This window comes from Nicotiana tabacum, chromosome 12, assembly GCF_000715075.1.
Source record: "Nicotiana tabacum cultivar K326 chromosome 12, ASM71507v2, whole genome shotgun sequence".
Lineage (NCBI taxonomy): Eukaryota > Viridiplantae > Streptophyta > Magnoliopsida > Solanales > Solanaceae > Nicotiana > Nicotiana tabacum.
In genome coordinates, this window is record NC_134091.1 from 68,785,359 (window position 1) to 68,801,998 (window position 16,640).

General features: G+C 35.5%; 1 protein-coding gene across 1 annotated transcript; it reads right to left on the reverse strand.

The window, feature by feature from the left end:
- Positions 1–6,424: 6,424 nt before the first annotated feature.
- LOC107770830 (ABC transporter G family member 25) lies at positions 6,425–16,434 on the reverse strand. The gene is made up of 3 exons (XM_016590164.2): positions 16,136–16,434; positions 14,933–15,791; positions 6,425–7,714 (listed from the first exon to the last, which is right to left on the reverse strand). The coding sequence occupies exons 1-3, from the start codon at positions 16,277–16,279 to the stop codon at positions 6,708–6,710; spliced, it is 2,010 nt and encodes a 669-aa protein (XP_016445650.1). The 5' UTR covers positions 16,280–16,434; the 3' UTR covers positions 6,425–6,707.
- Between the last annotated feature and the right edge of the window lie 206 nt (positions 16,435–16,640).

A 16,640-nucleotide genomic window follows, 5' to 3' on the forward strand; every position in this document is an offset into this window, starting at 1 on the left:
TTAAATTTCTCAACTCTCCAACTTTCGCCAATTCAAGCCAAAATGACCTACGGACCTCCAAATTAAAATTCGGGCATACTCCTAAGTTCAAAATCACCATACGAAGCTATCAGAACCATCAAAACTCAATTATGGAGTCGTTTACTCATAAGTCAATATCCGGTCAACTCTTTCAACTTAGGCTTCCAACCTTGAAACTAAGTGTCCCAATTCATTCCGAAATATCTCCGAAACCAAACCAACTACCCAGGCAAGTCACATAACTACAATTGAAGATAAAACAAGCAATAAATGGGGGAATGGGGTTACAATACTCAAAATGACCGGTCGGGTCATTACATTGAGTTTCTTTACCACTTGTAGCATGTGTAATGACCCAGTCAGTCATTTTGAGAGTTGTAGTCTCGTTCCCCCATTTACTGCTCATTTTATGCTCAATAGTTGCTATGTGACTTTCCATGGTAGTTGGTTCAGTTCCGGAGAGGTTTCGGAATGAGTTAAGACACTTAGTCTCAAGGTTGAAAATTTAAGTTGAAAAGGTTGACCGGATTTTGATTGTATGTAAATGGCTCCAGAATGGATTTTTGATGATTTCATTAGCTTTGTTGGGTGATTTTGGACTTCAGAGTGTGTCCGGATAGTGATTTGGAGGCCTATAGTTGAATTAGGCTTGAAATGGCAAAAGTTAGAAATTTAGAAGTTTGACCGAGAGTGGACTATGTGATTACCAGGATCGGATTGGGGTTCTAGGAGTTGGAGTAGGTCTGTGGTGTTATGTGTGACTTGTGAAAATTTTGAGTTCAATCGGACGTGATTTGATAGGTTTCGGCGTTGAATGTGGAAGTTAGAAGTTCAAAAGTTTATTAGGATTGAATCGATGCACGATTCGTGGTTTTAGCGTTGTTTGATGTGGTTTGAAGGCTCGACTAAGTTCGTATCATATTTTAGGACTTGTTGGTATGTTTGGTTGAGGTTCCAGGGGCCTCGGGAGCGATTCGGCTCAAAATCGGATTGGATTTCTTTTTGAATTTTTGAAGGCTGGTGTGTTCTGGTCTGGTGCGACCACACCTGTGAGGGAATGGCCGTAGGTGCAGTGCCGTAGAAGCGGCCCTAGGGTCACAGATGGGATTCTAGGCAAAGTGAGGGTTTGCGCAGGTAAGAGGGAAAATTCCACACCTGCGATCTCGCATATGCGGAGGCTGGTCGCAGAAGCGGAGAGGGGCTTGGAGTCGCTGGTTCGCAGAAGCGAATGGACTTGTTCAGATGCGCACCTGCAGGAGCAGGATTTGGGACCGTAGAAGCGGTTGGTCGGCCCTTAAGTGACCTCTGCAGATGCGGATTATTGACCGCAAAAGCGGATTTCTGGCCTGCATGTGCGAAAGCACTGAGCAGTGTTTAAAATACGAGGGTTCCGTGATTTTTTATCATTTTGGACATTTCAAGCTCGGGCTTAGGCGATTTTTGAGAGGGATTTCGAAGGGATTCTTGAGGTAAGTCACATGTGGTTAAATTTATTCAATAATCTTGTTTCCATTGAATTTTCCACCTAGTTTGTGTGTTTTTGAGGTGGAATTTGGGAGTTTGAGGCTAGGGATTTGGAGAGTTTAATTTGGGGATTTGAGTGGTGATTTGGTATCGGAATTTGGTAAATTTAGTATAGTTAGACTCGTGGTTGAATGGGATTCCGGATTTTATAATTTTTTTGGATTCCGATATGTAGGTCCCGGGGCCGACTTTTGAGTTGACTTTTTGATTTTTGATTTAGAACTTAGTATTTTCCTATGGAATTGATTCCTTTAGCTCATGTTGATTGTATCGAACTAATTTTGGCTAGATTCGAGGCATTCAGAGGCCGTTTCGCGAGGCAAGGGCTTGTTGGAGTAGAGTTTTGCACAGTTTGTGGTAGGTAACACTTCTAAGCTTGGTTCTGAGGGTATGAAACCTCGAATTACGTGCTATGTGATTGATGTTGAGGTGACGCGCATGTTAGGTGACAGGCGTATGGGCGTGCACCGTAGAAATTATGATTTAGTCGATTCCCTGGAACTGCGTAGCTATTTTATCTGAACATTTTTGTTGTACTCTATGTGTTACAGTACTTGACCTATTATTCATGCTAGAAATCATATTTAGGCTATATACTGGTACCACTGGGACCCACAGTTATCGTTATTTGCTGTTGAGTTATCTGTTTAATTGCAGTTGTGTACTCAGTCAGATTCATCATTACGTGTCATATCTCAGTCTCTATTATCGTATATTGTCACATCTCATATAATTGATTAGGGCTGCTTAGCATGAGTGTTGTGAGCTCGAGAGACTGGAGTGATTGGTGACTGAGTTGGGGCCTGAGTTTCGTGTTGTGAGTGATATCTATATATATGTGGATTGGATTGCACACCGCAACAAGCCTTATGGCTATATATATGTGGATTGGGTTGCACGCCGCAACAAGCCTTATGACTATATATACATGGATCGGGTTGCACGCCACAAAAAGCCTTACGGCTGTATATATATGTATATATGGATTGGGTTACGCATCGCAACAGGCTTTAGGGATATATGTGGATCGGGCTGCATGCCGCAACAGGTATCGTACAATGCTGAGTGACTGAGCGTGACGAGTGACAATTGAGACTGGCAGATTGAGTGCTCTGAGAGTGTGAGTACTTGGGATTTCACTGTGTTGCATCGCATATAGTATTTACATTGACATGTAGATATATAGACGTCATACTCTTCTTATCAGTCACACTTGGCATATTTTATTTGTGCTAAACTTAACTGTTGAACCTAGAAGCATGCCTACTTTTCTGTATTGTTAAACTTTGTATCTTTACTGTATTGTTTGAGCTCATCACTCCTTTCAGACCACATGTTAGACTTGTTACTTATTGATTTGGTTGTAGTCATGCTACACACTACACTTTGTGTGCAGATCCAAGTATTTCCGGGAACGGCGGTTGCTGATTCCTGGCGTTTCAGCAGTTCAGAGATCATCGGGGTAACTGTCTTGGCGTCCGCAAACCTTGACTCTCCTCCTTTATCTTTTAGTCTTGTTTATATTGTTCTACTTTCTTAGATAGTGTTCCATTGGTTATACCGTGTTGATATGTAGATGATCATGTACTTGTGATACCCGGATCTTTTGGGAGAATTTTGTACTGAGTTACGATGTTTGTATTCAGTTTTTACGAAATTCTTACTTATTTAAACCTATTTTTGTATATTTGGGATTTAAAAATATTGGTATGTGTGAGACTCGACTTGCCTAGTACCATGATAAGTGCCATCACGACATGTCGGATTTTGAATCGTGACAATATGATAATCCTCAGCTTGAATTGGCCACCCTTCTTTTACTATTTCCTGAAATACTCGATGTGAGCTCCAAATTTTATAATATTTTAAGGCCTTCCTTGCCCCCTTCTCCACTTGTCACATATAAACTCTAGTTGGGCAGTGGTCACTTATCCCTTCGGGTAAAAATACATTCCCACAAGGAGGCTTTCATTCAATTCAGTCATTATTAACAAACACCCTCCATGCGTATTGACATCCAGCATAGGGCATTTCAGATAATCGACATTTTTTATACAATCTCATAACTCTTGAAGAAAAGGTTATAGGATTACCACTAATTATATCTTCCATTTTCAACACAATATTGAAATCACCAAGAACCATCTAAGGAAGTCCACATCCAATACCAACATGATATAGGTACCCCACAGTTCTTTCCTATATTCTCTTAAATCATAAGTATATATAGATGTGACTACAAATGCTAGTTGCCTAAGAATGAGCTTCAGTAGACAAGTGATAGCTTCGACAGACCTTTGTGTAACATCCACACTATATAGATCAGGCCTCCATGTAATCAAGATCCTTCCATTGTAATGAAACTCATGATTAGAAATATATTACCAACCTTCAAACATTTTCTTTGCTATCTTTTCTACTTTATTCTCCATAACTTTAATCTCTAGAAGACCAACCAGACTTACACCATTCTTATTACAAAGGAGTTTAACCTCCTTTTGCTTATTGAGGTTATTAAGGCCTCTAACATTTCAATTAAGGATATTAACTATTACTAGAGGTCAGTATTGTAGTACCTCCTCTTTTTCCAACTATATTAGATTTCTAGAGCATACTCTATGATACTCTTTCCTTACCCAAAGCTTGGAAAGAATTTCCAACAATCACCACCTCTCTTTCAACTCTAGGAGATTGCCTAGATTTTTTGGGTTGAATCCAACCCTCTTCTCCTATGGTTTAGAGCTCCTAGTAGCAACACTATCACTTTTTTAAGTCCATACTTACATGCTTATACTTATACATGTATCATTCCCTACCTTATTCTTCATTGATTATCCCTTGTTACCATTAGTTTGAAGACCCTGAGCTTGTTCTCTAATTTGAGCAGCTTTCCCATCATTGTTGTTCACCTGGTTCTTTCTATAAATTTCCTCCATCTAACCATACTTGTAGCAAGTACTACAGACATATGGCTTCCAATCATACACCACTTTCTTAGTGATTATTAACCCTTCTCATCTGTAAAATATACCTCTTCTAGCAATTTTGCTCCAATCTCGATTTTCACTAATAATCTAGCAAAGTTTAGCCCCACTTTCTTCTTTGTGTTCTTATCCACCATTAATAATTTTTCTACCAAGATTCCAGTCTTATTCAATTCTTTAATACTTAAAATCTAACCTAGGTAATCTCATCCATTTTATAACTCTTCTCTGGATAATTTCATATGAGGTTTCATGCTTTAACGATAAGGACTTGTTATGGTAAATACCACCTTGGATGACTTTATTCCATGCTTCTCAGTATCAAATCTGACAAGAATTACCCCATTCTTAAGCATATCAATATTATTTATTTCCACCTTCTACCAAAACCTCTGTATGAAGCCATTTAGAACTGAGAAAGGGGGATGTGCACCTAAAACATAGCAAACAACTGGTGTTTTCTAGTATTTGATCTCTGAGCTGATATCTTCCAAGTCGATTTCCCCAATTTAATGAACCCCCTTCGTTTTTCGGCTCACGTACTCAAGTTTAAACTTGACATTGATATTTTTGTGATGTCAAAATTCTCCCATTAGAGGGCCTCGATTAATCCTCCTTACTCACCATGCTTTCATGTTGTTCGATCTCGTCTGCCAAGGATTGTTTACTCCCACTAGTATTTGAATGAATTACCTGCATCCATTCTCCCAAATTTATGCTTCGATGTGCTAAATTTGTCAATTGAATTACTAGGGTTCTGCACCGGAGTAGACACCTCGAAGCTACTGTTTCCCACACCGCTTGTCATCTGGTGACTCCACCCCGTGTAGTAGTCTTCGACACATTCTTCTGAACCGAAATCACCATCAGACCTGACGTTTTTGCTTTCCTACCCATGGATGGCGCACACTATGCTAACATGCACCGAGAGAGCAAACCATCCAGCCCTTGTGATGACGTGAGCATATTTTTAAAATCTACTTATTTTAAACAATATTTTTTTTGTCAAAAGTGCTACTTTTGTATAGTAGCAGTTGTGTTTGGCTAATTAATTTGAAAAATATTTTTGCCAATATTAGGTATAAATTTGTGTTTGAATAAGGATCCAAAAGTGTTTTGTGAAAAAAAAATACCTACTTATTCTTTTCTAAAAATTTGACCAAACACCTAAACTCTCTTAAATAAACATTTTTTTTATAAAAAAAAAAGCACTTTTGCTATATTTGATAGTAGTTGTATATATCATAGAATTCTGTAGGCAAATCAGTTAATCTTTCCTAGATGGTAGTGTATGAAATACAACATTCGGATGTTATGAATGGTGGTTCCCATTTTCTTTCGGTTAGAAAATTATTTCCTACGAGCCAAGGTCCTACATGGAATGCTTTAAAATAATTCAAGTTTTTTAAATTTAATGAGGTATAAATTATAGCTCAAATCATGAATAAGTGACAAACTTATAGAAGGTCACCACAAGAAAATGATTATCCCTTTTATATAGTTGTATCCTACTCTCTTTCCTAGTAATCTCTATGCTAATAGCATTCTTCCATTAGTTATAGCTTCTTTGTTTGTCCATTGAAGCGAGACAGGAAGGATGAAAATATGTAAATTATTTTCATGTTGTACTTATCTCTAGAGTGCTTTAATTATAAAATCTTGGGAGAAGTTGTGTCTGCTATTAGGGAATTAAGGAAACGATCCTTATTAAATGATGTTCTTGATTCATTCAATTCTTATGCATAGATTGTCTCCTAATTTGTTGTAAAAGTCTTTCGTTTGGGTTGTTTGAGCCTTTCAGAATATTTAATGCGACTTGGTGTTAAGTGGATAATATTGTGAATTCATGTAACCATAGAGAAATATTGTTTAGAAGAATTTCTTAGTCTTGAAACTTGAAAGAAAAGGAAAGTTTCTTGCGATAAAAAAAAATTTCCTCGTCTTTGCGAAGTTACAACAACGAATGCTGGCTGGCCTTTCGCCAGTTTTAGGTGCAAGTCACAACACTTTTCCCTCTTATATATTACACTTCAATTTTTCCATTACCCACTGCAGCTTTCATCATTTGAACAGAGTCAGTAACAATTCTCAACAAGTATATACTATTCCCACATCCCCCACAAAGCTAGTAAACCATCAATTTCCATCATCTAAAAAAGTCAGAAATTTTCCCTCTGGTTAGGCTCGAATTCTCCTCAATGCAAGGTAAGCAATTAATCGATATCCCACGAACATTATCAAGAGGATGCCAAGGCTCGCGGATGGATGAATGTGACCATTGATATCTTGTTCAATGAATTTGCAACTAGCTCTATCAATTCTTTGATTTGAGCAGCCTAGCATGTCTGAGATTTCCTTGCCTTCTCCATACTGGACATTAATAAGTACTCGATAACAGTAAAATGTGGTCGAGATGTACTTAATCCAAGCTAGGCAAGCTGGCACTTTGTGCACGTAGAACCCTCCTGTTAGAACGAATGCTAGCATGGTGACAGTGACCACAGTTGAAGCTTGTTTAGCATCCATGATCAAGGCGCCAAGGGCTAAGCCGAGGCCTTGTGAAACTATGACATAGCTCAGCAGGACGAGTAGTGTCAAAAGGAATGCCAAGAGTTGGGGCTTTAGACCTGTCATCCAATACGTTATGGCGAGGAACAATGTAGGCAAGATAAGGTCCATGGGAAGATCTCCAACGATTCGTGCCATGAAATAGGAGGAGAGTGTGTACATACCCGAAGCCCTTTCCTTCACGAATATGGCACGTTCTTGAGGGAATGCGAAAACAGCATTGAACGATGGGAAAACACCCCAAAAAATGGAAATGAAGAAGAGGAGGCCAAGCCTGTCCTGGATATCCCTGTAGTCAGAATGCCACCACATAGAACCAGCTAACAGAGAAGCTGCTATTACTTGAAAAACTCTCAAATAATTGAAGGTTTCATGCCTTCTTTCTTTTAGCCCTCTTTGAAGGAGAATGCTGAATTGATTGAACCAATTGGACAAGCTACTTGTGCAAGTCCTTTTGTAACTGGAACAATTATAGGTTATTTCTTTAGGAACTGTGCTTGTTGTATCCAAACAAGCTGCTTTTACCTTGGGAGCTAACAAGTTGTTATAAGAGGATACCAAGGTTTGTTTTACATTAGGCCTTTCTTTCTCGCTTACTCCATCAAACTGGCAAACCCCTGCATTTTTCCAAGTTAAGCTTTAGTGAGAATTACATTTTTCCTAAGTGATGCAATAGTTGTACATTTCAAAAGAGTTTAACTTCTATAGACAGTTCAAATAATGTTAACATTATCAGGTCACTTAAAAAATAATAACCCGAAAAAAGGGACATGTTATCTACTATGTAAAACAGGTTAAAATACAATGGTATTCCGTGTATATAAGTTAAATAATGATTTTAAAAAAAAGCATAGGCTTTTCCACCATACTTGATCAGTATTAGGAAGCCAAGTTAGTTTACAATGGCTAGGTACTAGACAATGTCAATATTCTCATCAAAACATAAAGAGGCAATCTCCATGCTTTAGCTACAATCAATCTATGTTACTCGAACTCTTCAAAAATATTGTTGGATGCGTGTCGGATCCTCTAAATTAGTGTATTTTTGGAGGATCCGACACGGCTACGGGATCATTTTTGAAGAGTTCGAGTAACATCAATGCTTAAGCTAGAACTTATGCAAGTGGAATGAGGCCCCCAGAGAATGAAAGTAAAATCAGAGGTGAAACCTAAAACCTTGGTTCTACTTGAGCTAACTACAAGAACTTGTTTTGGAATTGGAACTTATCTTCACAGAAAATAAGCTAAAAAACATAGATATTCAAAGGACATGAAATAAAGAATTGCTAGTTGCAAGATGGTCATAAGCTTAAAAGAAAAGGTAAGGTACAACTACAAATTATTGTGGGCACCACTAGTAAAGACATCATACTATTCAAGAATTTGATACCAAATTTGTCAAATCAAGTTGATTTGCATCCTTTTGTCAAATATATTCATCTTTCCATAAGGTAAAATTACCATTCACCACCCCAATACTTTTCCCAAATTATAAGCTAAAGGAGCTTGCTAAAAACTCAGTTTCAAAAATGTTTAACAATTGGAAAAAGCATAGATATGTATCTTTAAAGCTAGGACTACAAAAAAGCATTAAAGTAATTTTAGCACTCAAAATAAAAAAACACATAATTTGTATCACATAAAACAAAGAATATATTTAAGTTAAAAAAGAGAATATTAATTAATTAGTACTAGCAAGTAATAATTAGTATAGAGATGGTAATTAAAGCTGTCCAATGTTGGTGGCAAAGGGTGGAAGTCCACTAAAAGAACATAATGCTCTATTGCTGATGGAAGTTTTGGGGCCACCATCATCTCCACTTATCTTCTTCTTTTACCAAATATGAAATAACTATTCACAAAACAAAAAAAGTTCAATTTGGTGGGATGAATCTAAAAGCTTATTGATTTGCAAAGGACCCTAACACGTGGCGCTATTTAATAAACGTCTTAATATTCAAAAGAGTCCCATGTAGAAAAGTGGCAGAGGAAAAAGAATTGTTCTTGTTGAATAAAGGAAAGGAGGTGAAGAAAAGAAGAAGAAGAAATTCTTTATAGATCAAAGATGCCTATCAATAATTGAATAAAACTGAGGGTTCAAGCGTGACATGTGTATTATCACTGTAGCTCAAAGTATATTGAAACGCATTATAGATAAAAAAGTTGTTATTCCTCTTTGCCATGTCTCATGAAATAATTGGTACGTGACATTATTGTCTCTAATATTATTCATGATTTCCATTTAAGGTAACTATGGACTTGCCAAAACCACCATCACTCTCTACCAAGAATCAATATATTACAAATCCTTAAAAATATTATAGTGTCATATCTTTTAAAAGTATGTATTTTCCAACACAAATGAGATCGTATCTTCAAAGAATTCGAACAACATAGCCAAGAAAATAAAGGATTTGATTTGAGGTTATGATCTACCATTGTACTTACTCTAAATTATTTCAATTGGTTCACTTAAATCATATTGGACTTCTGTTACTATTGCCATCTACATAAAGAAAGAAGTCATTAACTAAGATGAAAACTTTGACCATTAACCACTATACTTGCAAAGGTGGTCATGTGATAATTAGGACCATTGAGCACTCAATTTATAAATGAACATTAACAAACTCTAGATAAAGCGAAATGATTACGGTTGATAAAAAGAAGAATCAATTGACATTAATCGCTCGACATTTTGGACCAAGAATAACATCAATTTATTATTTTATATATAGTTGAAGGAGATATCATACATTTAAGAATTTAATGGTCCTAAAATTAGAGTAGAGTTGAAACTATCTCAGCCAATAACTATAAAAATCCTTGTAGATCTTGATGCTAGGTTTAGTTTATCCTCAAATATTTTGATCCAGATAAATATAAACTACACATCCAAGATTTCCAAGAACCCTACTACTACTATAATGCAAGGCATGTGGGTTGTACAAACTAGCAAAGCATGTGCTATTCTATTACTATCCCATATGAGATGACACCCAACAATTCATTGGGGGTCCAACAAAATAGAATTTAAAAATTTCCCATTTCTCAAAGTATAATATCTATGTCTATATATAGGTTAAAGTTGGAAAGGGTGCTTGTGGAGTCATTAACAAAAACAATATGATTAATTTAAGGAAAGATCCATGTGGAGCCATAAATAATTAATTACTTCAAAGTTTAGAGGCAGAGTTTTGAGGTAATAGTTTTTTTAAGTGGTCGTGTGTACCAACTAGTTGGTCTCATATTATGAATGGATTGCTAATCTACGCAAGCAATGTTGTCACACTTCTCTTTAATCCAATATTATCAACATGTTCTCCAATGACAAATCAAAGAGAAGGAATAAAGCTCACTTTATGTTTGTTTAATACCCCTAAAGTTGCATATGCGTGATGGCCTCAAGCTAATATAAAAAAACAAAAAGAAATTAAAGAAAGCAGGTCAAAATGGTGTCCGATAGGGCTGTCAAATTTGGCCGGAGCCCAAATGACCCGCCCGTCCAAGGTTGGACTAGTTATTAACTAGCTTATTTATTGAACTCAGCCCATCTTGACCCGTGATTTTTAGTTCAAATTGATCAATGAGTAACTTTGCCAAAATATTTTAGAAATAACTTTTTTTTATTTGATATATTATATATGACCATAGCATAAGAAAAAAAGTCTTATTTAGTAGTTATACAATTTATAGAAAACAACACATATTAAGTAAAACTTGATAAAAGTTGGGCGGATTGGGCTATGAACCAAAATTTAGCCCATCTTGACCCAACTCATGTTAGCCCAAATAACTTTTGGGCGAGTCAATTATTGACTCAACCCATTTTGACCTGCCCAAAATTCACACAATCCCCCCATTTGACACCCTAGTGTCCAACAACAATTTGTATGCCAGTATTAGTTAAAACTATAGTCCTTTAGCCAACTGACATGTCCCCCACACTAAAAACTGTTCTTGAGAAAATGATAGAAACCAAGAAACATGGAAACACCCTGCACTGTCAAACCCTCAAAATCCATAAACCAGATTTTCATGTACTTTACATAGATTTTCTTTAGAAAAATGGAGTGTTAATATTCTTAGTGGAGTATGACCCAAGGTTGATGGAACCCCTGACCCCAAAACCAGAAACAAAATTATTAGATATTGAGACAATCAGGAATCATTTGACACCCTTTAGAAGAATCGGTATTTAGTAAGTTGTACTATTAAAGTAGAGAAGGACCACGATTGCTACAAATCCTGCATCTTAAGAACTATATCTCAGCTCAGAAAGATTGGAATACATAATAATGATTATATCTCCAATATACTAGTAGGAGTCTTCTAATGAGCATTAGTCTTCTAGTTGGTATCACACACACACATACTCTCTCTCTCTATATATATATATATATATATATATATAACTTAGAGTAATGTTGTCTATCTCTTTGTTTTCTATCTGTTGCTACATCTGCTTGGATCCCGAGACTAGAAGAATAAAAGATGCAATGGTGCTTTCTATAACTAGGAGCATTTCAGGTCAAACCCAAGTATATTCATAGCAAGAAATCTTTTACCCCATAATATTTAGACAGAGAATAGGACATACTTCTCAGAGGGGAAAGATATTAGACTTTCAATACTCCATGATGATAAAGTGATGGCATATTAATGTCAATCTCAGAATTTAAGAACTTACTCATCATGAATATGAGAAAGGGCAGCCACAACAAAGAGCACAAGTCCAAGATAATAGAGTTAAAAGATTCAAGATGAACCATAACATGTCACTATCACAATCTTTCAATTATAAATTGAGTCAACTCTAAAATAACAAAACTCTTTGTTTTCTTCAATATAAGTTAAAGTCCCAATTTTAAATAGGAAATACTTCAATGTAGCATATGTTCTTCAGCAATTAATCATAATCCAGAATGGCATTATTCCTCTAGAAATTAGAACAAATAGTAGAGTATCAAAGAGAGAAATGTAGGGTCCACTTTTTCCCCATATTTCTGCGCATTATAAATCAGAATCAAGATTTACAAGTATATAAATTAATTAACGGGCCCCATCTTTCTATGAATGGATCCCCACATTGAAAATTAGCAATTAGCATCAGGTACTTTGGGAAATGATTTACCATATTAAAATGAACCCCAGCATTTCCAACACAAAGCTGACCATGTGTGTTTGATTATTAATAGTAAAAATAGATCTAATCTAACTATATATGACACCTTTTTTCCTTTTTATTCCAATTATAGAACTTTAAAAATTATAAGTTTATTCTCCCGGTTGAGATACATTATTCTAATCTTTGAATTAAATCCTGTCAAATAATTTAGGATACAATATTTATGCATGAACGAACAAGACCACTCGTGTAAGTAACAAATACCCCCATTATTTCAAAAAGATACAACTTTTTTTTATGCCATTAGGAAGAGATTAATTGGTCCATATTGCTTTACAAACGGCCAATGACATTAATTAGAGTAAATTATATAGGATTTGCTGAAAAGAAAAGTAAGGATTTGAAAAGAAAAAAAAGTAGTGGACTGTAGAATAAGCTTTGAGTTGGCTAAGGGAGGGGGAAAAAACAAAAAAGGGAATAGCTGACCATCTTAAGAGAAGGGGCACGTGGAATGTTGATATTTTACCTAGCTAGTAATATATATATATAAGTTCCACCAATTTAAACTTTCTCTCAAGATTCAAATTTTAGTACGTTACCCATGATGAATGTTATCCACTAAAACAAAAAGTTACGAGCTTTCCACGTTATATGATTATAAAAAAGGTAAAATAATAACAAAGATTAGGCATCACTTATCTCACTTAAATACAATCTTTAAAGTTAAATCCCATTGGGCTCAAGAAGAAGAATTTTTAGGGCCCGTTTCCCCATAAAAAAATTCATTTTTTCCCGAAATCATTATTTGGCAATAATATTTTCAATTGAAAATTAATTTTGGAATTTTATGAAAATTTTAAAAACTCCAAAAAATTATTTTTCAGATTTTTTTACTTCAGATCACTCACAAAAATTTAAAATAACACAAAATTGTAATTCTGTCCAAACACAACTCTAATTTTAAATATCATTTTTACTTTAATTTTTTTTTTACTTTTTCAGTAATTTTACCATACTTATGTCCAAACGCCCACTTAATTACTAGGAAATGGAATATTTCACTAAAAGAAGAACTAGCAAAAATCTAGAAGTCAAAAGGAGAAACTGACCCGCATCTACTTTCGGACTTTGGTCAGTTTACGTACCCAAATATACATATGCATAATACTCCCAGAGGCGGACGTAGTATATAAATTACGGGTTCAACTTAATTCATAATTTTTGATTTAGAGTAAAAATTTATATGTAAAAATTCATTAAAATTACAAAAATAGTAGATATGAACCCATAAATTTAAAAATATAATGGGTTCAATGTTAAAAACCTTAAAATTGAACTCATATGATTTAAATCATGGATCCGCCTCTGAATACTCCCTCCGTTCACTTTTACGTGTATACTAAAAATATATTTTTATTTTTAAATGTCACTTTACTCATATCAAGAGAGACAAATTTTTTTTCTCTGTTATACCCACAATATTTATTACTTATTTCAAATTATTTTTTCAAATCCAATAAAATATGCATCAATTAATATGAGTATCATTATAAATTATACACTTCATTTATTATTTTTTAAGGGACAGTGAAAAAAAAAGTGAAGTAAAAGTGAACTTAGATAGTAAATTGGAACATTGAATGTTTTACTTGTTTTCCCCCTTCATTGATGTACCACAATAGTTCGTACCAGGTACAGCTGGCGAGCCTTTCACTTTTTACAAAGTAGTGCACTGCTCTATCATCAATTTAAGGGAAACTATTTTATTATTAATACATTTCCAAAAAGGTAATAGTAATATATTTTTATATTTGAAAATAATTAATTTTATATATTTCATTTACTGTTAATACAAAACTTTAATAGCTACACAAGTGTTTGATATGTTTAAAGCTACAAATTTAAAAAAAAAAAACTTTAATCATACAAATACTATTTAAGATTATAAATTTCAAAAATTTAATTTCTTTAGTAAGTTTCACAAAACAACTAGCTAGCCATGACCCTTGAAAGTTGGGAGTTTTCTAGTTGTCACACAATCTCTAGTCGCATTATATACGTATTTGTCATTGCAGAGGCTGAGGCAGAGCACTAGCTGCGGGTTCAGAGTCTGAACCCAGCTTTTGCTAAAACTCTATCTTTGTATTAAAATTAAATTTATATATGTATAAATATTTAATTGCGAATCCATTAACTTAGAGAATTATGGGTTTGATGTCAATTCAAAACCCATAAACTTTAAATACTAGCTCCGCTTTTACCGGTCAACTACACCCAAGTTGTCCACATCCTAACAAAAGATATTGAAGACAAATTTCTGTTAATTAAGTTCACTCAAAAGTGAAGCTTGCATTTCAAGTAATCCTTACCGTTAATTAATCACCTTAGTTTACCTAATCAAAGCCACTTTTATATTGTAGTCCCCTAGCTATATATGTCATTGGATATTGTCTTTCAAGAACGTTATAATGATCAAGAAAGTCCTGATAATAGATCATCGTTTTATTATTCCCACTTAAATAAAAATTGGGACGTAACGCTAGATCAAATTATGACAAATCTACATGACACAACATCAAAATCGAACTCAAAACACACATATGTGATACAAAAAGTACTTAACATGTTTAGTAAAAAAAAAAAAAATTAAAGATTTTTATATGCATGTGCCATATTGGAGGGTAGATATAGACAAAAAAGTACGTACCATTAGCGAGATCAAGGAGAAAATCCGCTGGATTCATGGGAAAAGATGGAGAAAATCCAACCGACTCGAAATAATTCATTGCTTCATTTCCTTTTCCAAAATACAAACACCTCCCTTCCGACAAAACCAGAACCGAGCTAAACATTTGAAAAACCCGGCTCGACGGCTGGTGAACCGACGTAATTATGGTCTTCCCCTTCTGCGCCAAGGACCCTAGCGTCGAAACCAACCGGTAAGCCGCTGTAGCGTCTAAACCGGACGTCGGTTCATCCAGTATGAGTAAACTCGGGTTTATTAGCATTTCATGGGCTATGCTTACTCGTTTTCTTTCACCACCCGAGACCCCACGTATGAAGCTGTTCCCAATTATTGTATCCTCACATTTATTGAGTCCTAACTCGGTGATGACGGAGTCGGTCACAGCGATTTTGTCCTTCCGGTTCAGCGTGTTAGGGAGCCGAAGCAGCGCGCAAAAAATTAGAGTTTCTCGAACCGTCAAATGCGGGTAAAGGACGTCGTCTTGTGTGACAAATCCGGTTCGTTTTAAGACCGGTTTGCTGAGTTTCCGGTTATTCGCGAGGATTGTTCCGGTGTAGCCGTGTCCTTGGAGTCTTCCTGCAAGTCCATTTAGGAGCGTTGATTTTCCGCTCCCTGATGGTCCAAGAATGGCTAGGATTTCACCCGGTGAAACCATTCCTGTAATCCCATTCAAGATTGTACGTTCTTGATGAATCATGGCTGTTGGATTCTCCATATCGGTTGAAGATGATGTGGGGCCACTTGAAAACATCTTTCTTAAGTTGTTACTTCCCCCACTTGATTTGCTCTCAAGTTTTATCCTATAACTCACGTCCATGAACTGCAAATTGCCCAACAAAAAAAGAACATAATTAATGTTTTTATTTATAACACAAGTCAAGTTTCCTTGAAGTCAAATGAGTCATTAACTTTCTCCACTTCAGTCTCCTACTATTTGACTCTGCCACTAGATTTTTTATGTCCTTTTGAAATTCTATAGAGCTACACAAAATAATTCAAAGATTTTTGAAGAAAATGATAGTGATCAAGGGGATTAAATTGACAACTAAAAAAATCTTAAGACCCTTTTTCATTGAGCTAATTACTATGTGGTTTCCCAAAGAATATAGAGAAAATGAACAAAGATTATATTATTGTGGCTATATATGTAAAGTGTTAGTTTACCTTAAGGGTGATAGGATAAGAAGAGGAAGACATGAGAAAAGGGGAAAACTGAGAGTCTTTGTTTGTTTTATCTTCTTCTGTTAGTGTTGTTGTTACTGTTGTTGTAGTCTTCATTGTTGTTGTTTCTTTGCTTGAAACAGGCATTTGTTTTAGGTATCTTGAGATACTTTGTTTCTTCTTCTTCTTTGAAGAGGAAAATGAGGAAAAGGCAAAAAGATTGAGAGAGAGTAATAAGTAGATAGAGTATGGAGAGAAGAAGAGAGGGAAAGAAGAGGAGTTAGAATAATGGATGGAGAGGAACTAAGAGCACAAGCGGAGCAGCACTATTTATTTGGTTTTGAGCAGTAAATGGTCGCCACATCATACTAGCTAGCCCATAGGGGTATGCTACGTGGCACTTGACTCATATAACCAGCTGTACTACTTTTTTTTCTGTCTTTGGGGTGTTTAAAGTTGCGACAGGGGCACCAAAGTAGGTAATATTCTGCCAATTTTGGTGTATTTG

Excerpts from the sequence above, each read along its gene's own strand:
- LOC107770830 (XM_016590164.2), bottom strand. The coding sequence starts at position 16,279 with ATGCCTGTTTCAAGCAAAGAAACAACAACAATGAAGACTACAACAACA. Across the intron at positions 15,792-16,135 it reads CTTATCCTATCACCCTTAAG|TTCATGGACGTGAGTTATAG; the intron begins GTAAACTAACAC and ends GGCAATTTGCAG. Across the intron at positions 7,715-14,932 it reads TCTCCTTGATCTCGCTAATG|GGGTTTGCCAGTTTGATGGA; the intron begins GTACGTACTTTT and ends GGAAAAATGCAG.